The 26,354-nt window shown below is 30.5% G+C and overlaps 1 protein-coding gene across 3 annotated transcripts in view; it reads right to left on the reverse strand.

The window, feature by feature from the left end:
* The window catches only part of Crag (DENN domain-containing protein Crag), a 44,927-nt gene that overhangs the window by 3,301 nt on the left and 15,272 nt on the right, over positions 1 to 26,354 (reverse strand). For 2 of the 3 annotated variants that reach the window (XM_072020410.1, XM_072020411.1), the window contains 15 exons: positions 23,961 to 24,541; positions 23,654 to 23,894; positions 23,311 to 23,581; positions 14,172 to 14,263; positions 10,568 to 10,818; positions 10,115 to 10,285; positions 9,898 to 10,026; positions 9,564 to 9,813; positions 9,317 to 9,464; positions 9,003 to 9,203; positions 6,486 to 6,710; positions 3,844 to 4,088; positions 3,486 to 3,744; positions 2,991 to 3,392; positions 181 to 353 (listed from right to left, as the gene is read on the reverse strand). In XM_072020410.1, coding sequence (XP_071876511.1) covers positions 181 to 353; positions 2,991 to 3,392; positions 3,486 to 3,744; positions 3,844 to 4,088; positions 6,486 to 6,710; positions 9,003 to 9,203; positions 9,317 to 9,464; positions 9,564 to 9,813; positions 9,898 to 10,026; positions 10,115 to 10,285; positions 10,568 to 10,818; positions 14,172 to 14,263; positions 23,311 to 23,581; positions 23,654 to 23,894; positions 23,961 to 24,541 — 3,639 coding nt within the window. The remainder of the gene's footprint in view (positions 1 to 180; positions 354 to 2,990; positions 3,393 to 3,485; positions 3,745 to 3,843; positions 4,089 to 6,485; positions 6,711 to 9,002; positions 9,204 to 9,316; positions 9,465 to 9,563; positions 9,814 to 9,897; positions 10,027 to 10,114; positions 10,286 to 10,567; positions 10,819 to 14,171; positions 14,264 to 23,310; positions 23,582 to 23,653; positions 23,895 to 23,960; positions 24,542 to 26,354) is intronic. The other variant, XM_072020413.1, reaches the window with a different exon arrangement.

The following is a 26,354-nucleotide window of genomic DNA, read 5'->3' on the forward strand; positions in this document are numbered from 1 at the left end:
CTTGTTCTTTATTTGTAGTTATGTAATTTCACAATAAAAAGTAACTAAAGGGAAAGGAATATGTAGAATGTTAAACGTGTAGGTATGTATATAAAGTCGGGTCCACTTCTGTAGTGTAGTATTCCAATGATTATGAATAATAAGACATATTCCACGTTAATTTAATAAAAACCAATATACCTTGGTCAATATTCCCTCTCCCCAAAACTGTAAATGCCAGAAACAAAATATCTCGGTATATAGAAAATAGCGGTTGATTAGTTGATTGATTTTTATTTCTTTCTAAGGCCACTCTTTTTATAGGTTCCGCTAGATCATTCCGACGAACATTCGTGATCACTGACTGCATTAATCTGGAACAAACAAGGATGATATTTATATAATTATAAACGTATTTTATATCCTGTAATCAAGTAAATAAGAACAAGAAGTAAAGCAAGTTCTAAACGAAACGTCACTGAAAATGTGTAGGCGTTGACAAGAATTATAAATTCGTTTTGTCAACTATACAGTAATCTCTGTTTGACATCGGATTGTTTGATTTTACAAAAAGACAATGTGATTCTTACAAAGAGATACGATCACGTATGATCAGCGACGGGAAGCAACAAAACAGAAAGAAACACAAGATGACAATTATCGAAAAAAGGAGAACAGTATCGATAGAAAATATGTAGAAATCCTTGTGAGTTGAACAAAAAAAGAAAGAAATGAAGAAATATGTACAATGTACATATATAGTAAAAAATATGTAGTATATTAAAACAGAGTAATATATTCTACGGCACGTAATATAGTCTTTACGAATATGGAAAGAGTGAGAACGATCTATATCATACAACTTACAATTCGATGATCTATGAACTAACTTTCAGTTGACCTTGAATCCCAAAATGAAAGAAAAATTGGCGAACTTCAGCCGATTTTAGGGGCAATAGAAAGTTTGCCGGGCGCGGGGTGCAATTATGTATCCTCTATCAATTTTCGTCGTGAAATTCAAAGCCAATTGAAGTTTATTTTATTATAACACGCTGAATTCGTCTTGGTAATAACGCATAAAAGGAGACTTCAACCCCAATTACTTTGACCTTGAGATATGTTGTAGAGGCGAAAGAATCGTGGTTTAAAAGTTAGTATAAGTTAGATGTTTTGGGGAGACCGTCCCCTTTTGTGCATAATTACTTTCGCCTTTTTTAGTGGCTACAACAGAGTATACAAGAAATACACGCTGTCGTTAAGAGGAAACTAAGTCACCTTGATATCTTGGTAGAAAATATTTGGCATTAGAAAAATCAAGATATATGTATTCATCTGATCAGCATCCCCCCCCCCCATCTGCTTCGAATATAATAAATTTTATTTGAAACAACTGTCGATAAAGTCAATAGATAATGAGTTATTTCAAGTGATAATTTTTATTCACTCGCCCTGTATAGTTGCCTAATCAGTTAACAGAAGAGTTCTATTCTTTTACCGAATACCGAATACCGACGCGACAGTGTTAAAATCGGCTGCTCACAGTAATCGCATCATGCTAACGTCCATATTACATAATAAATTTCCAATCACATTAAAAATGGCTACGAAAGGTTTGATTCCTCAATACCGAATCTGCTACAGTTCTGCTTTTGTATTCGTGGAGTGGTCATTGCACGAAAACAATAAACAAAGCGGTAAAAGCATAAAATTCTTCAGTATTCCGAACGGTAGAGCATAATATGTACAAGCATATTGGTTGGCAACTAAGTGATTGCGAATTTTGTCATTAGGTGGTATTGAAAAAATCTGCAATCACTTAGTTGCCAATCCAATATATGCATACAGGGCCGCGTTTACTACTAGGCAAAATAGGCACGCGTGCTTTGGGTCCGCTGGAAAGGGAGGCCCGGGCAGAGGCATTTATAATTACTGCGCTAAATAAATAAATTCACTAGTTTCGACTTCTAAATTTAATTCAAAAATATATATCAATAATAATACTTACTGCAAAAGCTTTGTCAAATATAAGATGATTTTATGCAATAAGTGCTTGTAAGAGAATTATGTTAACATTAAAACATCATTAAACGAACTATTCAAAAATTAAAGTAAAAGGCCAGTTTAGGCTTAAGTAGAAGCAGCTACGTTATTTCATGAACTGGATGAATTCGAATTTGTTTCATTAACATATATTTGGGAGGGAATTTCAAATAGAATAAGTGCTGTTGGCATATCGTTGCAATCTACAAGTTCAAGATGTACAGTGGATAATTATATGATAGCATAATCAACATAATTAAAAATGTACATAAAAAATGTACATATAAATGTATAAGGTAAAAAGAATGTCGATTTACAAAAAAGATATTTTTCGATGATAACGGTGAGAACAACGTACAATTAGAAAGGAGCGAAGCTTTTATTCGATTTATGTAAAAGGGGTAATATATAAAGATATAAACAGTAAATTTAAATTTATCTACCTATATACGATTATAGTAAGGTAGCATTCGTGTATTGTAAAACTTATATTGAGGGAACTTATAGTAAAGATGTAAATGTTTATTGAATTGAAAGTGGAAAGTTTGATACATGTATAGATTTCGTACTCGAATGAATTTTATCCGTCGATTTTCAGATACAGCGCTATCATCGTTTGTTATTTAATTGAAAAATGAAGAAGAAAAGTATATCCTATCACGACATCACGCCTGTGCGTCCAGAATACAATATTTATGTCGTTAGTATTATTTAAAGTCGTACGAACTGTTAATGTTATTTTGTGATTATTTATCTTAATACATGCTAATAATTTAATAGATAAACTTGAAAGACTTTTTATCCTTGCGGTACGAATTTTGCCATATAAAAATAAATGTACTTTAAACGGTTGTTGGAAGATTATAGGTAATATTAGATATATCGTATGTTTGTCCCAATAAAATAGGAAATTCAAGGATAACATGTTGCCGTATATTATATTAATATGTATTAAAGAAATTTTAACTTACGTTTTGTCATCTGCGATGTTCAGTTTCCATTGAAGATACATAGGCAAGCGATCCATGTGAAGCCTTTCATTATCCCACATAGTTTTGACACCTACAGCGCTGTAATTTATCTGCTCCTTTTTTTTATCGTTGCCTAGCCATAGATCAGGAAGGTGACTCATTAAATTGATTCTTTCGAAATACCATATAAGATTCCAGTATACGATTGGATGTTCCTCGATAAATTTATGTTTAGTAAGACACGCGTCACCTTCTTGACTTAAAACACTTTCTAGTTCTTTCCTTAAAACTAGAGGATTCAAGTATGGCACCGTAATAGGTTCTAATAATTCTTTCGGTTTATCTAATAATTCAACCAAAGCTCCCATTAGAGGGTCGCTCTTCTTTTCATTTTCCTCGCATCTTTGTAAATATGAAAATGTACAAATAATATACGCAAGCAATTTACAGAAAGATTATACTTTACCAAATAATAACTTGATAAATTTTACGTACCTATAATCTAATATTGTGATAGTAAGTAGAGGTACTGTTGCTTTATCACAGTACTGACAAACTGTATTTAAATTTGAATCTTCTGGTTGCCAACCGGCCATTATTTCTTCGTCGTAAAGAATAGAGGCGCAGTGATGGCATCTACTCGCACTAGATAGTACAAGCTCAATAGCAATTCGTTCATCTAATTCTCTCGATCCTTTCGGATATAAACATTCAGTCAAATCGTATAACGTATAAGGATCTAGAGTTCCGTCTCCTATTTCAATACAACAAGGAATTATTTAAAATCCATGCTTTACACTATACTTATTATGATCTGTTTTTATAGAGATAGTATATACTACATGTTACAAACCAGATACTTTAAGAGGCTCGTTTCTGTCTTGTAAAGAACCATCCGTCATCGAGTCCAACGACTCGTGTGATGCTCCATGTGGTATTTTATACTCGCGCTCCTTTATTTTCACAGGGGTACTTGTCGCAGAGATAGCTTCCTTGATCTCATCAAACTTTTTTACCACTGTTGTGGCAGCAGATTTTAAACTATTTAAACCACCGAGTATTATTTCGTTGGATTTCTTTCCTGTCAAACTAGTAGGACTGAAACGAATATTTTTCTTGATGTTGACTTCATGTAACTGACTCTGCTGATATTAGCCTACCTATATTTATAACGTACATATACACAGGATCCGACCGAATAACACGTGCAAACAGGCAAGAGACGATTCATCAAGAAAAGAACACCAAGAAAATACAGAATAAAATGTCCTCGTCCGAGGCTTAGTTTCCAAGAAAACGAACATTTGTCAAGTATGCTTGACTTAGTTAATTACCGACTGGATATGAGTAAACAATCAGCAGGCTATTATTCTACAATACATGCGAAAATACGGAATACAACTTTTTCACATAAGGTCTCATTTTCAAGATAATAGAATTTGAATATTTTTAAGAATCGATCTAATACACGCGTATGATAAACAAATTTATTTTTCTCGATTTATTTTCCCACGTGATACGACCTCCTGTTGAATAATTATCACTGTCCAGCCCGAAATTAGTTATATTTAAATAAATGTATATTTGATTTTCTCGAAAACGAACAACCATATGAACAAATTTTATTCTACATTTTCTTCTTATTTTTTCATAAGAAATCACCTCGTGTCTACTTGCACAGGGTGTTTGAAAATGATTTATTACGAGCACGGTAGCGTTATTCTACACTTTTAGATCTAGATCGGTGAAGATCTGCGAACAAATGTACTCATCATGAGGATCAGAAATGTCAAAGAACCGAATCGTAACCCAAGCGTAACTCGAGCATTTTCCTGGAAGACAATGTTAAAGTTCCAATATTTTTGGAACTCACTTTATTTGTAATGTGCTTACATTCTACAGTCAGATGCAATAGATGCAGATACATCTATTGTCATACATACGTAAGATCAATCATTACAGTAATATATATCCTTTATCTTCCTGTTAATGATGATGATGATGATGATGATGATATCGAAAAATTAGAGATTCGAATATAAGTTATACCTGGGCCACTTTTCACACGGTTACGTTCCGTGCAAAAAAATCGTATAAAGAAGTCGTGCAAAGATTGATTTGTAACAAAGAATGAAACTTGCGTTAAATTAATGCAAACTATAAGAAAAGAAGGATTTCATATTCTTGTACAGGATATGTATGATTTTCAGCAGACTAATGAACGCGCAACCGTATAAAACTAAGCATAACGAGTGAAGAAAATCGGCCAAATGTGAATAAGACGCGTTAAAAAATCATGATCTATGAATGAAACGTGTTAAGAAATCGTGTATGTAACTATGAATCGTGTAGAAAAATACCGTATAAAAAGGGATGCAGCAATATATAAATATTTTCAAGTAATTTTATACATAATTTGATACAAGTAATTTTTTTAAGCTGAATACGTAAAAGATACATTGTTAATAATAACAATAACTCAGACGAAATGATAGAAGATTTAAAAGATGCTTTTACAAACTAAAATGAGGCGAATCAAAATAGGAGAAGAATAAAAATGTTGCGTTTCAGGTTTTGTTTATCAGTTACATGCAGAAATGACTCAAAATATCCTTGTGTTCCAGCAAACTTCCACATAGACGAATGTAGCCAATCTAAGCAACGAAGAGGATAGTAATCTTCAAACCCAACGAAACATATTTGACAAATACACTGTAATTCGTAGAAAAGTAGACCGACCTTTGACTGGCAAACGATCCTATACTTTATAAGAAAATTCGTAAGTTATAAATTATCCCTGGCTATTCACAGAAATCTATAATAAAATAGAAGAGAGTATATAACCTTTGGGGGGTAAATGAAATAAATTATCTTTCTCATGATCGAGCTTCAGTGACCTCTAACCATAGATAAACATCTCTTACAACGCGTTCTATTATAAAACGTACTTCAACGTACTACAGGATTAATGACAACGAGCCTAGATTATGTCCCCATTGAAACCAAGCGAAATTGGTCTAATGTCTGTATATATACATACATACATACATACATACGAGTACATATATGGAAATAGAATAGTATTCTACCCTTAATAAAAAAATTCATTAACTTCTAATACATAATAAAATGTTTAAATAAACAACTATTTTATTCGCTCAGTATTTATTTACCGAAACTGCTTTTAATGAGCTACTTTCATATACAATTCGTCCATTTGATAAATTTTTTATTCAACAGAATATTCTTTTATTTTTAGTGTCGAATTCTTTTCAGTTCATTCTTTTTTAAATATTTAATACCTACACAATTACTTCAATAATTATTATTAGTAAATAGTTAAACCTTTTGTATAATTATTTTAATCAATTACACACAAAATATTAAAAAGTAATAACAAGAAAACTAAGATTCGAAATTGTCTATTCGGTTATTTAATTTAACTTAATAACTTTACAGGTTCGTGATAACAAATATTAGTAATGTCTACCTTACCCAAAACTCAACTTCAAACTGGAGCCTAAACTTGAAAGACTGGAAGTAACGCTGTCCTTTTGAGACCAAAGACTGCTTATTTCTAGCCGTTCTCTTTCCTTATCTTGCTCGCTTTGCTGTGCAACAGAATGTGGCATAGTTTCACTCCTCTGCAAATGTCCACCTATCGCGACACCAGTTTCATCTACCGTTTGATGAAATGTTGCACTACGAGGCAAAATATTACTGCAATATAAATGTAAAGAACAGTTATAGTAATATTAAAAGAATATTATAGTATTATATTAATACTGTAGCAATATTACGTAGATGTTATTAGTAGAATTTTTTGCCGTTAATATATCTTTCCATAAGTATATTTTTCCATATTTTTTCTATATGATATTTAAAATTTCCTAGTTTAAGCTGTAATTTTACCATACTCCAGATCAAAATTGTTATTTTCTTCATTGCATGTTTCAAAATATGCGTTTATATTATAATATTATTACAAAAACGAGACGCGATGCTTTATAACGAACTTCAGACACTTACAATCGGAAGAAGAAAGTTCCTAATGAACTTTCCTAATGAGCTTGGACTAGAAATAAAAACGGAATGTCTCATGGCAATATACATTATTTATCAAAATATTTTCCCAATGCAATGAAAGAAAACAGGAAAATCAATAGAGTAGTAAATTAGCCATAATTCCAATATCGTGGACTGTTTTCTCATGCAGTAATAACTGCTTTTCTTATTCTCTTTTTTATTCATTTTCAATAATCTATCTAATAAAGATATAATCTTCGAAGAACTGGCAAAGCTGAATGCAACGAATAAAATAAAATCTACCATTGTCTATCGTTTATGTAGTAAAAATAAAACTCTGAATGTAGTTTGTAAAAAAGTCTATTCTCAATTCTATTTTGCACGTTCATTTTTACATAATAACATTTCAAGAATATCTAATACCTATGCTATCCTTTTCTGTCTCCAGTTACGTCACTTTTGTTACGACACAATAAACAAATTTGCTACCATTTTATTATAATAATACTAAAGAATATCTTAAATTAAAGTTAACTGATTTCAATGGGGACATAATCTGATCGATATCGATCTATAGAAACAAATACGAAGGATAGATTTGCTGTTTAATAAATAAGTATAGTTACACACGTATATACATATATTTAAATACTTTGTTATGTTTATCAAATGTTTCTCTAGTAGTATCTATAAGATAGTTTTAAGATAGTTATAATTAAGAACTAGATAAATAATAGGTAATAGATAGAACTAAATATTCTAAAGAGTGAGTATTTTTGTAAGGTTGACAACCGGAAGCCATCCAAAGTCTAGGATTTGTATGATTCAAATTCGCAATGTCTTCGGAATAATACGATATAAATATTTACTATTATAATATGTTATAATAAATATAATAATATGTTACATTAAAATAAGAATATTTCTCAAGCCAAATCTAATATATTTTTATAACATATGAAAAAATGCATCGATTAATAAATAAACAGGTATACACATATTTAGTTCTATGTAAAAAGACACATACAGTTGTTCACAAAATTGAGCGTACACCTATTTTTGTAATGAAAATTGGCAGAAAAATGAATATAATATGAATATAAACATACACATTCAAAAATATTTTAACAAAATCTTTTTAATGAAACAAACTATTTGTTTATATTTAATCGATAATATAAAGGTGCCGGTATTTTACTGACACAAAATTGAGCGTACGCGTTGATATTAAGGAATTATACCATATGAATAAATAAATGTTACGCTTTTGGCTTTAACGGCACCATAATCACCGCGACATGAGCTTAATGAGTTTTTGAATAAAGATAGACGAAACATTCTACAGAATATACAGAAAGATATCACATTCTACAGAGAAGAACTAGTAAACGAAAAGGGACAGACCTTTGAACGTAAAAATTAATTATAAAATTGTATTTCGAAGAAAAAATGTTTTACGGGGTGGACAGAATTGTTGATAGAACTCGTTCCACTGGACAAAAAATTATAAATAATTATGGGCACCAAAAAAAATTTTTTTTTTAAATTAACGTATTAAGACATATGAAGACACGTAGAGGACATATGAAGATCAACTATGTTTTTTTTTTTAAATAGAATAAGATCTTTTTATGCATCGATGCATCTCGGTACTCCATATAAGAAAGTATTAAGTTGCTCATACCAAAAAAGCAGCTCAAGAAATATTTATTATTTTTGTTGTTTTGTTTCAAAAGCACATGAAATATCTCCGGAAACAATTATTTTGTTCAGTATCTTTTAATTTTGTAATTTATTAGTAAGATCTTTACTTTACCTCCTCATATTAAAAAGATTCCTAATGCATACATGTGCGAACTCGTGTCTATGTATCCATAAGACGTATGTAACTAATTGTGCAATTTATATTTAAATAAAAATTTATCTTATTCTTAGTTATCTCAATATATATAAGTGCCAGTTACAAATTAAAAAAATAGGACCTACCTTCGAAATAAAAGCGGTCCTCCTGGGCGTTCTTCGGTGTTGTTAAAAACAGTTAAAGTACTTGTAGAACAATTTGAATCATTCTCCTCGGAGGGTGAGACAATCGGAGTTTCGTCATTAATTAAAGCACCTAATGGGTCATTTTCTGTGACTGGTGTCCGAATAGGACTTTTTAATGGTGATTCCAAATTTCGAATTATTCTAAAAATGAAGATATATGGAGATATATGAAAATATATGTGATACATAAATATAAATACCATTAATAAAAACAAAGCAAAATTAAAATTAGATAGAATAATGAAAAGAATTACCTTTGATTCAACGACATATTATCCAGTTCTTCTGTTGGTATAACACTTAATGCTACTGAATCTTTAACAATACTATTTTGCCGGGGAAGCTTTTTTATTTCAAAAGGTCCATATTCTGGCAGATCTGGGACAGAGCTCCCTTTAGTAGCTACCAATGCAATGACCAGGAAAAAGCGAGAAAAAGGGAAAAGAAATAAGAACCTGCATCTAATAAAGCAATAATTCAACATAATAAATTAGTACTCACAATCACTGTGGGCAGCTTCCGTGTCTTGAGAATGAGAACTGTCAAGACTAGATCTAGAAAATGCATGTTCCATACTTGCAGTTTTGCCATCGACAGATAATAATTCTGCATTGGAACTCAATCTTCTTCTAGCGCTCCTTTTACCAGCTCTCTTAAACAAAGCAGCTCCAACTATAGCGTTTCTTAATTTATTCCACATCAATTGACTGGAGTTTGTCATATCGGATGGCCAAGTTGCTTCGAGTACAGCCTAAGGATTATAAAAAAGACATTTTACAACGGAATGCTACCAATTCATTTTTCTCAAAAGATGATAATATATGAAAAATCAAACCTTGTTATAGAATCCATAAGTGAGTGCATTTGGCTGAACTCCACTGCGTTTCATATGAAATAATAATTTTACAGCTAACACAGGCTGTCCATAAACGCCACAAAGTTGCATCATAGCTCTATAGCAAACCTAAAATCGATACCTTCTACGGTAAGATTCGTTAACACAATTTAATTGCAAAACAATTGTTTAAACACACAAGAATAGAAAAATTTACTTCTTCGATAGGGTCAAGATGTAATTTCGGCATTTTGACTAATAAATCATAAGCTTGATGTAAGATAGTAGCCGGTTGATTCGAGACCTGTAGCATAGCCGGTAAATGCAAAAACCAAAGGCTGTAACAAGTTCCAAGTAGACATCTACCCCATCTATCTGGCATCGCTGCCTGAAAAAGACGCTTTAGGATATTACAAGAAAAAATATAATATAAGCTAGCAAACAACTTTATTATCTCATAAAAACTATATAAGTAATGGATAAGAATCGTAATTAGGTATATTAAAGTTTATATATTCGCATAGTTCAAGTCACACAATTCATAATTTCTCTTTTATGACGTTAAAAATAAATGTTAGATATATGTATATAGAAACTGTGCTTTCATTTAATTTTGTTTAATGTTTGAAAATATATTGAGAACTATAATAATTAAAAAATGTATATTTACTTGTTTGCGCGCCATTCTTTGTGCTACTTTAATTTCATGCTTGGTTCTACGTGCCATAGGACTTCCTGGTACTATTCCGAAGGCACTTAAATTCGGATTTCCTATGTTGAAATTCTTTTGCGGTCTTATTAAATCAGGATTTAACTTAAATGTATGATATACTATCGGCGATTGATTTGGGCCAGCTTCAGGCGGAGGTATAAATACTGTCCGTTCGCTATGCTGAGATTCATCCAGTTCCAAAAGAGGCACTAAAATATGTATTCAAAATTACGAAACATGTTCCAAAGAATTAGTTAATTTCTAGTCTTACGCAATACCATAAAGGATGGCTTACTTAGTACAAAACCAACAAATACCACAAATATGGAAAATAAATATATATTAAATAAGTAAAATATCAGTAAACTCAAAAAAATCAACTAATCCTAAGTATAAGTCTGTACAAATAACTTTTTAGTCAACTCCAATTTTAAAACCATGGAAAAGCAATTGGCATTTTGAAATTGATTACTTCGCTGTTTACACTATACACTATATATATATAATAATTGTCTGTATTATTATATATTATTCAAACACAGTTTTTGTACCTTATCGAACTTTTCTTCGCTGAAGATGATTAAAAAAAAAAAGTTTTATTGAGAAAGGTATATTCATATCGATGTTAAGAGTCGGAAGGGACGGCTACGTAGCCGGGATACTCTTAAGTTATGGAGTTTGTTAGTACAATAAATTCAATGTTGTTAATTACATCGGTTGCCGAAGAAAGTAGATTCCGTGATAAAACAATGTCTGGCTAATGCCAGAAGCCATAGGAAGGTGATATGCCGACAAATCAACTCAATGTATGGTTAACGCTAAGAAAATATTAATATCGTATCGCTCGTAACGCTAACTAATCGGTACATCTCTAGAGGCAAAGGTGGTTCCTCCGGACCGGATATTACGATTGAACAAAACGTTATGCACATGGTAAAGAATATTGTACATATTTTGAAAGCCGGGACCTACAATCGTTCAGTGTAATTGTCACGAAGTAAGGAATCAAATAAGAATATCAACTTGAAGTTTTGTTTAGTTTCGATTCTGACGAAGCAAGAATCTAATCCTTCCCGATTTACACGCAAACGAGATAGCGGGAGCCAAAAGGTACTCTAGAATAATGGCTAACAGCAGCATGACGTATTTATAGTGCTGAAGTAGTTCAACTAGGATTTGTATACGTGATCTCGCAGAATCACCTCGTACATAGTCTTTTGTTCAACTAAACCAATTTAATCCTCGTTGCTACGCTTTTTATACCCAAAAATTAGAGTAAAAGGAGCTATGAAGATAGAAGAAATCTTTCCACTACGTGGGATTTTCATGGAAAAGATTTTAGTTTTGCATTCGTTATGAGTCTTCCGAGATCCAAGCCAAGCATACAATCTCCAAATAAGGAAATTATTAGGAGAGCGAATACCCAAGCCGCGGATTGGATCGAATCGGAATTCCAAACGTTTCTGAACACATAAGTATGACGCTAATTCTTAGTTTTACAATCAGATCATGTACTCTTTACCTTTAAATTTAGAATGATTTTCACATTTGACTACAATAAAAAATACGAAATTGCGGTTTATCTGAACATCATCTGAAAATCTGTCGAGATATTGGGTAGCACAGCTCTCGAAATTATTCTCGAATTATAGTGATACAAACGTAACATCTCCTCTTTTACATGAAACATCGTTTGTTACGATGCAGTGTTTGTTTTGTGTATCTATATGTGAGACTTATCGTTAGGGTATATCCACATATTAATTGGCAATTCGGTTGCGGGTTCCTGATGGTGTTCTATACGCGAATTTTGATTCAATTTGCCACCGCGATGAGACCAGGTTTTAAGCTGATGCTTTTAGTGTTAATCCGTGTATGCGATTTTTAATTTATCTTGGTACTTTGTGACAAATTAATTGTATCCCATTCAGAGTATCACGTTATTTAAGTTTTTTAAGTCAATTATTTCATAGAATCCAATATAATGACGATCTAATTTGCTTCTTGGTTCCTCCAATATATATAGAGCGTAATCTCCAATTTTAAACTGAGAGGATTGTGCATTCCTTTACCGTATTTAAATAATCTGTTGGCAAATTCCGAATTTGTCATTCTCGTGATTCGATAGGTGCCACGAATTTCCATAGGTTTCCAATTTTTGATCAGTAAACGGGCTAGAAATCATGCTCGTTTTCCTAAAATCAATTCGTGCGGCGCAAAGTTGTTAGCTTCGTGAACGGATGTATTGTAGTGTAGAACAATGTTGTAAATGGTATAGGTTCTAATCTTGAAGAATGAAATGTGAGAGAAATGAAATATTAGGCGCATCTCTCATTACAAGAACGCAATAAAAAACAAATATTCTCTGAATTTCTTCAAGATATAGGAAAATGTAAGATAACTTTTATATTAAAAATTTTAAAGAAATTAATGTTCATTACCGCTAATGTTTTAAAATTTGTAACTAAAATAGCCTTCTTCTGCGATCGTATTATAAGTTTTGCCAACGAGATCTTTATGCCTCCGTTCGTATGTTTCTGAATAAAAAATACTATTTTTACGTGTCTGACCTGCGCAAAAATTGTTTCTAATGCGAATGTAGCGAACAACTAGTCATCCGTGTTTCGTTCATGTTTTCGTGGTTGCGAACACAATGCGGTCCGACAACTCGCTGATCAAAGCTCGTACATATTATATTTTTTGAAATTAGTGATCGCTGGCGACTGCCCGAGATTGCAGAAGGGCTCTTCGCGCGATGCATTCATACTTGATGAAAGGGATATAGTGAAATTATAAAAGGAAGTGTTACCAACTAATCTAACAGAAGCTAGAACCGTATGCGTTCCACACGTACCTAGGCATTCATGTCAATTTTTTCGGATCAACATCTATAATAACAGTTAGTAATTAGCAATTCAACGATGAGTCACAAAATTTCAGCTTGCAGAATATAAGTTAAAAGTGAATCATAATAGTTTTCCTTAACAAATAGATAAATTTTGTAGATACACTTCAAAGGATGGGCTAATTTTCAATTCATATCATATGTGCCCTATCAAGTCTCTAGGTCGTCATGACTGTCAACATATCTCTAATTGCTTGCTGCGTTCATGAAAAATGCTATACTTGAAGTACTAATCAGTTTTACGGCGCTACTATAAAATATATCTAAAACGAGGCGCACCCATTCTTTAGGAACTCACTGCAGCATCCATTTTAAAAATCCCATTTTAAAAACGGTAGATGAAACATCGAAAAGTATGACCATATTTTTTCTAACTTTTGCAAAGAGGAATTTACAAACTGAGAATATATTTATAACTTTCAATGTTATAAAATTAATTTTTCAGAGTAATATGATTTTATTTACATACGTGAGAACTTCCACTTTGAAAAAATGTCTGATAGCGACGTCAAAAAAGTAACCGATTTGGTGTAAAATGACCAAATTGCCAAATTATTAATATTACTCTAATTAAATCAAACTCGTAAACATAATAATTTTTTATAGAACAACATCTATTCTAATGAAAACTATTACAAAATACGTGTGTATTCTCACCATTTTCTTCTTCGATGCGTTCGGTACATTCGTCAAAAAATGCTAAACCCGCCATGTCCATATCAGATACAAAACTCCTTTCTTCTATAAATCTAAAAAAATATCAAACACAATAATGTATTGCAAAAATAATATTTATAGTCCATAATATATGTACGTAGTCAAACTTCAAAACTTCTTGATAGTGAAATGAAAATAATGCACATTGTATGTAGATTGAATGTATCGGTATTAACTATGAGGATAAAAGTATCACTCAATCCACATAATAAAACATTATTTTTAATTAGCATATGATCTATAGATAATAATCACCGAACGTAAAATTAATTCTTATTATATTACTTATTGATAGCAATTCGATAATAGCGATGTACGAACGTCCTACATAATTCCAAATGGAGATTTTTTGAAACATTACTACAACACAATACAGGCACGGCATACTGTCTTACTATAATAATTACTAACAACAAAACAAAACAATACGCACAATGATATTGATAAAATTTCTGTGAAAGAAATTCAGTAAAGCTCACAATAATTATCATGTGTTTGACATCAAAATTGAAAGTAGAATTGTGTTCTTTCTTGGTGAATAGAATATGATGCAATTAATGAATTTAGTTTCAAAATTAATGACTATTTTGCAGTAAATTTTGTTAATAAATCGCCGCAGATATAGAGGTACAAAATCACCTACCATGTTACATGTCATAGTATATACATACGTGCTTTTTTCATATTCTGCATGTTATCTAATAATAATTCTTTTATTCTTTTCCGTAAAAAGCTACTAACTTCCGAACATCCGATAAGTTTTATAGAAATCAAGAAAATAAGATCATTAACAATATACAGTGGCAATCGTAAATATATATAAATTGGGAAACACTTTTGCCAAAATATACATAACATTGTACATGGTTCGCAAGTTGCAGCTGAGAATTTCGTTTTTCTCTTTGCACATGTTAAAAGTATAATTCTTAAGCTCTACTGCTGCATAAAATTTTGATATATGATCCGTTTAACTATTAGTAAAAAAAAATACAAAATTTTAAATAAAGGAAAACTTAATCCTTTATTTCTAGAGTATACATGTATTTCGCTACGTTCATTTGATTATCATATATAGATAAGCATTGTATTTGTAAAATATAGTTAGGAATATCAGTTTTTACAGATAGAAACGAGTCATGGAAAATATATTACACGCACACAGCGCAGCGTCTAGAAATTCTACATCTTAAGAACGAGAAATTGGTTTATCAAATTTCAGAATGCATCAAAGTTTCGACTAATGCTGTCCATCAAACCGTCCATTGAAACAGATAGAAGTTAATGTAAATGTAAATAACGAAACACGTACTAAAAGCCCACGGAGAATAACGACACGATTGAACGAAACGGTACATCATCTGACAAAATTTAAACACGAATGAGCACACAAATTCATACTGTTCGTGACGATGTCGGATTGAATTTCTTTGATGAAGAGTAACTTTTTATAAATCGAAAGAATCATAAGGCGAGGAGACTAGCTCCCATTAAAGAACATCTTTTCTGGATAAAAAAATAATGGACTAATATAATTAATTAAAATTCACCATATTCGTCATAAAATTCGTAAAAGTTTTTACAGATAAATCCAAATTCAACAGTTTTATATCAAATGGAAAACGTTACGAAAAACATAGAGCGAATTTGAAATCGACTATTAAAGAAAGAGGTGGTTCTGTAATTGTCTATGCTGGAATGAATGAATACGAACGGTTCTAGTGCAATTTACCATATTATATAGTATTATAAACTAGCATCTATCTCTATGTATGTAAATATCTTGGATAAATATTTAATTCTTTTCATTTAAGAATACATAAAAGCGACTGAATTCCAAGTTGGCAACGATTCCAAGCATACGTCCCGAAAGGCGAAACGAATTTGGAGGGATAATGTTAATGTTATGTATCGGCCAGCTTAACAGCTGGTCCATTAAAATCCAATATTTACTAATTAATAATAAAAAAAAAGAAAAAAAAGAAATTAAAGTGAAGAAAGTCAAATGTATACACAACTAATATAAAGAAATCAAGAATGCTTGGAACAATATTTCGTTTGTCTCATTGATTTCATACCTCGTCGCTGTGCTGACTTCATATAAAAAAAAAGGTGACCCAACGAAATATTACAATAATTATCTATAGCAAATAAGTTGTTTATATTATAAAATAAACTATTTTTCATGCGTTTCCCCATTTAGCTATTTCCCAAATATCTCTTTTATTTTAAATTTGTTATTTTTTTTACTAACAATTGAACGGAGTTTGTTATAAACGCTTCACGCCATAAGAAGTAGAGCTTACGAATTACAAGCGCTTTTAACCGATTTTAACGTATGCAATGAAATTTCAATTTCAATTTGTTTACTGCATCATATTCTACTAGTCATAACGATTAAAAGTCTCAAAGGAACGAAAGGTCGCAACTTAACCGTTCTGTTGGAAAAAAAACGTTAAAGTTTCATTAATCATATATACATATATATATATATATATATAGAACTGGTTTTTTTATATATATATTTTATATATATTTATAATATATTCATCGATTGAGGATTATTATCTAGCAGATGAAGGAGTCTATACAATTCATAGCAATGCAAATAAGAAATAATAGATCATTGTGGACCAAGAGAAATTTCAGATCGTCATAATTTTCAATGATGGGACTAATTTAATGAATTATTCCAGTCCGGATGGGTAGATTACATCCGTTGAACAATTAAAACAATCGATTGAAAATGCTTGGCAACATATAAAATCCAACGTACAATCTTAGGGAGAAATTTAGATACATACATTCGAAAATAAATAAACTGAATACAAATGCTGTTTGTATCTATTATGCATGTTCAAAATTTGAATCTCTTTTTATTTACAGTGTGTAAGTAGTAATAATTACTTATACCGGCTGCCCGGTAAATTGTGATACAATCGATCAGGATCGAGACGGGGAGGGAGGTTTCTTGCATTTTTCGTTGATCGCTAATGAGAGAATTACCTTGTGTGTATTTAATACTAGATCTACCGATAATTAAGACAAAGCTATTTCTACCAAAACCAGTCAAAATGACTGGTCTTTAAAAAATACGTAATCGTAGAATATTTTTTTATTTATTGATTTATTAGTTTCTTACGGAAGGAATTTCACGTTATGTAGTACATTTTTCGTATTATTAATCCATCTGGGACTGGTGTGGTCTTTCTAGTGTTAGCATCTAGCGATTTACTGATCGATCCGGAATTTTCCTGACTATTGATACCATTATATTGAACGATACGCAGTAAATTCTAAAAACGTGTTGGAAGTTGTACAAAACCAGGAAACTGATTAATTCGGGTTCGGTAAACAGATTGCACCATCCTATTACACTTTGACAAGCACCGATCATTTTGACTGATGTTAGTATACCTAGCCTTGGTACGAAATTATTTTGAATTTGAATACATAAAGAACAAAATAAAATTCGTTATATTGTTCCTTTAGTTATCGCTGCGAACGTCATTGCATTATTGCGGAAAAAAAGATGTAACATGAAGTAGGAATTTCAAAACCAGATCATTGTAACTGGTACGGTAGTTCCAGTGTTAAAAGTTGTATTTGCAATATGCAATATGTCTAACGTCAACATAAACATCAATTCAAGAAACATTCAGTCGATTCATCCGCCACCGCCGCCCCACATCTATCGTTCTTTTTTAATGTTTCCTGATTGAAACAAACTGATTTCTATATTAGAATATCATTGTTAAATAATAATAAGGTCTAAAATTTCATTTAATTCACAATATAATTACATACGAAATGTTTTGTATTTTTTACTCGATTAATGATAAGCTTTATATTTAAAATCATTTTTTCTCAAAAATTAGAAGAGTAACTGAAAAATTCCATTTTAAATTTTTCCTATTTTTTTACCTATCTTTTGTGTACACGATCACCCTCCTTGTCGATTGTACTACAATTTATCGAACACTGTATGTAAGTCGTGTTTGAACCACTCGTTTTTGTAAAAGATAACTATTTGTTGGAGATCATTTTTAAACGTCAGCTTCATATGCATATGATGTTTTAGGTTTAAAAATTGCTCATTGACGTATCGTATCTGATTAAAAAATTATACATCGTGAAAACATTGTATATGGAACAATCGAACAGCCGAACAAACAATAAGAAACGAGAATTCCTTGTTAAAATTTTGCTGTAAATTATTTTCATAAAATGAAAAAACTTGAAAACATTAAAGATTTCGCTCAAAGTAATTTTCTGCAAAACGTAACTGTTCCCTGCATTTTGCACTACATGAATGAATACTACTTTAACGAAACATTTCATTAAAATTGTAATTTTGCGATTTATACGAAAAGAGGAGACATAGGATATTATGTTTTCCTACATGTGCCTTCATGTTATTACGTAGGTAGTACGTAGACAATACAATAGAGGCAAAAAGATACTAAGTCAAGATAAATACACTCGCTCACGTTAATATTCGGAGATCCTTTAAAACGGAATAACCTTTTTTTAAAAATGAACCAAACGAGTTGAATTTGGTTGACAAGTTAAAAGAATTAGTGTAAGATGACATGTAAAGAAATTTTGAAAAAATTGGAACTGGTTGGAATCGAAAAGAAAATATGTAGTAAGTTTTTACGACCTTTTCATCTCTGCCTGCAATACAAATTCTAAAAATTCGTTTTGTACGTTTATATCAGTTATATAGCTATCTATGTACCTACATGCTGAAAACTTCATCGAAATCGGCTGATGCAGAAACAAATGACAGATATTGAAAGATGTAACAATCTTCCAATCTATAACAATTATAGGCCGAAAGTCAGGCCTGAAAGGTTTTTTCATACACCAAGTAATTTTGTAATATGTACTTGAAAATCATGAAACTAGGTACTTCGCTCTATTTAGGATGGATTGTCTTATGTGCTAAGGAATAATTCCCTGTTTTCTCGTTAATAATGTTGACATGGCACTACCTATTTTCTATCTAACTGCGAAATGTACACATATTGTAAATAATGTTAATATAGGAGTCAATGCAACTTTAAGATCATGTTTTAAGAGAACGTTTTACTTGCGAGTCATGGTTCCTTTGACACTTTTATTCCTCATGACGAATACTAGGATCGAAAAAATTTAGCCTATAAATGCAAGATCAAGGTCAACTTTACGATACCTTTTTTTAACAGCTCTTCAGCGACCCAAACTTAGAGAATCATCTACCAAAGTCACAAGTTCGCGGAAATATATATATATGTGATATATATATATATATATATATATATATATAGGTGATAAAAGATTTAATGCGAACTGTTGTATATTGAAATAAGGTAAAAATGAAGAATAAAAGAATTATGATGCGGCTTTGTTTATTAGATACTGATATTTAAAAATTAACCAAAATTTCTAAACTCCGACAGCTTCCTACATGAACGAATACAGATCAATCTAAGCAAGTAATCCTCAAACGAAACATATCCAACATCTTACCTCGTAAGTAAGTAATAGAGAAAAATACGAGTACATTGTCATACACGATCCTACCTACATTTTCTAAAACAAGTTGTAGATTAAACGTTAAATCTGTGTACACACATCTGTCACAGAAATCCCTAAGGGAAGATTATAGCTTACCTTATGAAATTTCCGCGTGAAGAAGATTAATGACTCCTTCAGTCCTCGAATATAATTAAAATTTCTCACATAATTAAAAAATAAGGTAAGAAACACAAAGTACATAACAATCAGAGAAAAAATAATTATTGCATAGTTTGATGTATATATATGTATTTGTGGACATGCGAAATAAAAAATGAAAAAACAAGAAAAAATACGAAAGCTACAGAAAAGAAATTAAACCGATATTAAAACTATAATTGATTAACTACAAATTAATATACAATTAAAAAATAGATTCAGGTGTCAAAATGATTATGTTCTCCCAAAACTACTTTATTCTTTGAGTACTTTCTGAATACATCTGGTAAACAGTATGTCCAGTTTTATATTGATTACGCTCTTGCTTAAACATGACTTCTGCTTTTGGTATAGAATAGCTTTGGAAGAGCAGCATCATTTCAATAACAAAAGCGAAATATTGAAAGATCTATTCAACGCAATAATTTAATTCTCGTTTTTTCATTATACAATAGAGCCTCCTGTATTTGAACCTTCATTATCCGAATACCCAATATTCGTACATCCTATTATGCGAATAGAATGTCTGCTAGTAACACACAGAATTCTTTTTCAATTACAAACGCTATTATCATACGTATTATTATATTTCTGATATGCTTTTCATATTCGCAAAGAATGTTTACTAAAATACGAGATGCAAGATTTCACAAAAAATATTCCTAATCGAAATATAAGAGATTAAAGTATTTAATTTCGTGATGATTAGTGCTTTTATGGGTTATAAGGGCGCCACAAGTAGAAATTTTACTCAAACTCAAACAGCAAATAAAGATGATAATTTTTGATTTTGAAAACTGTGCTTTTTTTGCCCCATAGTATTACACGCATTTAAAAAAAAAGATTTAAATGGTATAAAAAACATTAGTTAGATATAAATACTTATGTTAAAAGATATATGTAATTCAGCTGTCCAAAAATATAAGACCTATAATTATTGAAAGAAAATGGCCATTTTCTTGATTTCTATTTGAATAAATAAAAATTAATATTACAAAAGTGATTATTCTGTTATCCACAAATTCTACTGTTCGGAATGATTTTGTTTTCTTATTACATAGTTTGGATATGGGAGACTCTGTATGTACCTCATACCTTAATTTATAACTAATTAACTGTAGCTGTAATATCGGTTTAATTTATTTTTCTGTACTTGTTTTTTCTTTTTTTCTTTCGTGAGTATACGGAAATATTACACTACCATAGTTATCTTGCTGCATTTATTACCATATTCTTCTTAATTATATAAACAAACTCGTGGACCGAAGGAGACATTAATTCTCTCAATTCGAAAATTCCATAGGGTAGACTTCGATTTTCTCTTATAGATATCTGTGAATGGACACATTTAGTGTTTAATCTACAATATTCTAAAAAAGTGGAGCGTGTATGGCAGAAAATGTCCACTTCTGTACGACTTAAACAAAATACAAAGTAAGCTGTCGAACATGTATCATTAGGTTCTCAAGTATCCACAGATCACCGTGCCTTCGTCGCCTAAGTCTTAAATTGCCTTAGGTTCAGTTCGGATATAAAATCTTTTGCTTGATTTTTAAAAGTTAAAATTATAAGAGCCTCAAAGACAATCTTTTTTATTCTCCATTTTTATTTTATTTCGGCTTGTAGAAATATCCCTTATACTTTTTAGTATTTTTGACCGAACATTTTATGTATGTATATGAGATACTACTTAATAATATATTGAAATACAACATGAAATAATAATTCAATAAATTTCTGAAATCGATTATTATAAAAACGATGGACAGGTTTATGATAAAAGCGGCATTTATGTATATTAATAACAAACTTGGTGTTTGTAAAATGCAAAAGTAATTATACGAATTTGATCTGATGAATCTGAAAGCTCGTAAAAAAAATCGTTTCTTTCTGGATAAAATCAAAAATTATGTTTCGAAGATTACTGAAAGATTGTTGAGATATTTGCTAATAGCCGTTCATTTTACTAATGAATTTAAATCTTACAAATTAAACTAAAATCAACAGTAAAAGGTTTAAAAGCGTTAATTTCGGTTTGAAACGGGACGATATTGCAAACTATTGATCATACAATTAACAGTGCTATGAATCAATGTAGATATAATTAAAGAAGTTTCATATACATATTTCTGTCTGCAGAATATTAGATGCCAGAAATCTGGACTCTGCAAACTAATTATAATCCTCAAGATGAACTTCCCTAGGTTATTAGGTCCATATGTTATAAACCATGGGAATCTATATTAAATACATATGTATAAAAGGTTTGAAAATTCTAACGTATGGTATATCGTAATCGAAGAACAGTGAAAGAATACTCCGTTTGAAATTGATTTGATTCGATGTCGGGATGAAAAATTATTATTCAAAAAGATAAATCAATAAAAAAATAAAACAAACAAAATTAATAATTTATGTATTTCTTAATGAAATATTTGAAGCTTTCACGGCTCGCTTTTACAATATGATTGTTCGTTAAAATTGTTCAATACTTTGGGCTGTAAACTGTGTTCAATATGTAATTATTACATATATAAAACGAAATTGGCGAAACAAGAAATGTCAATGTACGTACATATGGTGATATTGATATTGATATTTGATGTATCTAAATTTTTCGCACTCAAGATTATGTGAAAGCCATAATGTATCATGACTTCCGTTATTAAGCAATCAAGTTTTCTTTCTTATTGTGAAATGCAATAAGAATACATAACGTTTTATTAACGCAATATACGACAAACATGAACTTTTATATTTGACTTATATTGCATTAATAAGTATTCTTATAAACAATTCTTGGAAGATTTTCAATATTGTTATTAGTTATCGATTTAGTAATGACTAATTTTTATTAGTAACATTCCGTTGTCAAATTATCAGAAGTGTTTAAAAAATCACAGCGGCAATTATGATAAATACCCCATGTATGACTATCTATTAGCTTTAAGACCAATAGACGCTAATAGATTTAATATTTTCTTACAAAATGGATTCTTAAAATTTTCACACGAAAAGTAAACATTACAAAGAAATAATTCAAAATTACTTTAATATCTTAAATGAGTAGAATATTTTAGAAAGCCAATTTTAATGCCATATATACCCGTTAATATTGCACACTTTTTATAAAAATTAAGAAGTGACTCGATCTATATATATATATAATGTTCTACAAAAGTTGAACTTCAAAATTTAAATTCGAAGTAATGGAAAATATTCTTTAAATAACGGCAATGACCTGTTTATTTCATAAGCATAAGAATTTTTTATATGCAGTACCGCCGTATATGATATTGATAAATGATTTATTATGTTAAACTTTGTAAATAATATAAAAGAAATATTAATAAAAACAAACCTTATAAACATTTGCGTTTTCACTAACATACTATAAAATTTCGCATGAGCCTTGTCCCGACTTCTAAGAAACGCTTGTATATTGAACAAACTAGTTGGGTCTGTGGAACCAACTGTTGGCGCTTTGGTAATTGGTAGTAAAAAAGCACGATAACCTTTGAGTATAGTAGCGGTAAATCTTAGAAAAGCGTCTTGTATTTCGAGCTCCAAAGCCTGCTCTTTTCGCTTCTGCTGAAATTCTTTATCCACACTAAATTCTTCATCTTCTGTGTCTAAAAAACAAAGTCATTAAAGATGAAAGTATTGTGATAAAAAAAGAACAAGCACAACAATACTAAACATACCTTTCATTGATGAATAACTTTTGCCCAAAGAAATCAATTTCGAATAAAGATGTTCTAAACAATTTTTAAGCTGTCTAGCTGCTTTCTTTGGTAATAGTTTTACATTTAAATATTTTTTATCATCACAAATTGCTATATTATTTGTGTCTAAATTTACACAATTAACATCAGAAGGAGGGTCATATAAATCAAAAAATCTGGAATCCACTCCTATTAAAAACGGCAGTGGAGCGTGCAAAACCTAAAATATAAGATTTGTTATTATCTTTGGCATTTACCATTAAACCGATAAAATAAAATACATTACTTCAGCCAATCCAAGAGGGCACAAAGGTATGTACGGGCACTGCCATTTGAATGGAAATAGTATCATAGCGATTGCTTCGCTCACCGATGTAAGTACATCAGGACGTAACGAATGTACAAGTATTTTTTGTTCAGTAAGGATCAACAATAATATAAGTAAACAATTATCGGGTCCTAAATTTATGAGTAACTGTCGAAAACTGGCACCAGACCTAGGTAGCGCCAAATCTTCTGGTTGAGTCAAAATTAATCTGTCCTTAGTACTTAACTGCACAAGAATTCTCGGTCTCTGTGGACTTGGAAATGGTATATCATACAAAAAATATGCTATATATTTCTCAATAGGAACTTGTTGCGGTTTGCTATTACACATGCTATGTAAGAAAACTAAAAATTTCTCAAATGTGTCAAAAAACGGCCAATGTGATAAGATGCATATAGATTTACTAATGTTCAAAGATTGCGTTGCAGGATTTGTATACTGTAATTTTTCTAACTGAGCTAGTGTGAGCTTTTTAAATATTCCAGATTGCTTCTGCGCTTTCATTTTTAACTGTTGGTAGTCAATTTCTGCGTGTTCAACTGAAACAAGAAAAAAATGTTCTTTATTTTTCTTTCTAGAATTAATTTTATAACGTTATATTTATTAAATGCGCGCGACCATTCTCACGCATTTTACGTAGATTTAAACAAAAATCGTTTTAGAAGCAGAAAATGGTTAAAAATTAACGATATTACAGATCAGAAGCAATATTTGTTATAAATTTGGAGTATTTTCCAACAAAAATTTTATCGGGGTAAAAGAAATATTGTTCCAGTTGATGAAAATAAATGATAAATAAATAAAAGTGGTGACTAAAAAGTGGAAATATTTTTTCCTAGAAAAAAATGATATATGTATTTTTATCAAAATTCTATTTTATTATAGTCATAATGGGATTTAAACGTATAACCGCATTCTCTACTGCAACCGCCACTCCGATTAGATAGTTGAACATAAAATGATTCTATAATAGTTGTTCGTAATATATTATTTAATGAAAATTAGCATTTCTAAATGGAAATTCTCTATTAAAAAGATCCTTTGTTCATTACTAGCTTTCAGAACAAGAATAACAATTATATATGTATACGATTGAAAACTTTTAGACATGTTTGAAATTTATTATCTCATATCTTATAGTAAAGCTTCACCACGGCTTAATGTACGCATTTCCTTTAATAAATTAAAATTATTTAATAATAATTCTAGAGAACGAAAGTGGAATAATTCGCATAAGAATTTGATAACTTATAAACTAAGCTTCAATTAATGTAAGGGTGTTTCAATATTACAAGTTAATCAAGCATAAACACGATAAAGAGAATATCTTTAACTCAACGAACGTATGTCTGATCTTACTTTATTTTTTTTCTATAAATCTTTAAGAATGCATATTTTCCAACTAGTTGTTTCGAATAACAGACGTTTCTGTAATGTTTCTTAGCATTTATGTTCAAGTAGTTATTAATAAACTCTTTAAAATAAAATAAATTTTTAAATAAAATAGTCATGTTTTGAAGTACTAGCAGTCAAATTAGTAATTAAAGTAAAGCATTATACAAAAGAGTAAAATGAACGTTAATTCTATTGCTCGGTTTTTATCTATATATTTAAAAAAATAATTAATGCGTTAGGGCTAGGGTCACAAGCAGCATACGGGTTGGTGAGAAAAATCAACAAGAATGTATATATTGTTAGTATATTGGTTACATCGTTAGAATTGTACCTTTAGATTATTCGTCATTTTTTATTGACGAAATATTAAATAAAACTTGACTTATCATAAATGTGTATGCCGTGGTAAATCACTTAATACACTTAAGTTACCTATTTGACATTCTGTTTCGATGTATCGAAAATACGTTAAAATAAATCTAAACATACTGTGCACTTTTCTTGGAAATTTTCATTAATATAAATGCCATATAGAGCGTCACAAAATATGTGGAGGATATTTACAAGGTTAGTTCGTGACATTAAAACAATGAGAATAGTTCATGCATAAAAATGTCGTTTGAGACTTATTTTTCAAATTATAGACGATAGAATTTTACACTCGAAATATACTGGTATCAATAACACAATTGAGATACCTTTGTCCCTATCTTCAATTGGTGGACCTTGAAATTACAGTGAGAAACATGAAATATGAACGAGATAGAAAGAAAGATTAGCTAACTGATTCATTGATACTAGCAGATTTTTGACGTAAAATATAATTTATTACTTGAAAAATAAGACTCAAATTAATCGAATTAATGCCACAAAGGATATTTCATAGTTAAAGATAAGGGACCATAAATTCTTTTTATTTCTTTATACTAATATTGTTATGTTTAGTAAGATCAAAAA

Source organism: Bombus fervidus, chromosome 17, assembly GCF_041682495.2.
Source record: "Bombus fervidus isolate BK054 chromosome 17, iyBomFerv1, whole genome shotgun sequence".
Classification (NCBI taxonomy): Eukaryota; Metazoa; Arthropoda; class Insecta; order Hymenoptera; family Apidae; genus Bombus; species Bombus fervidus.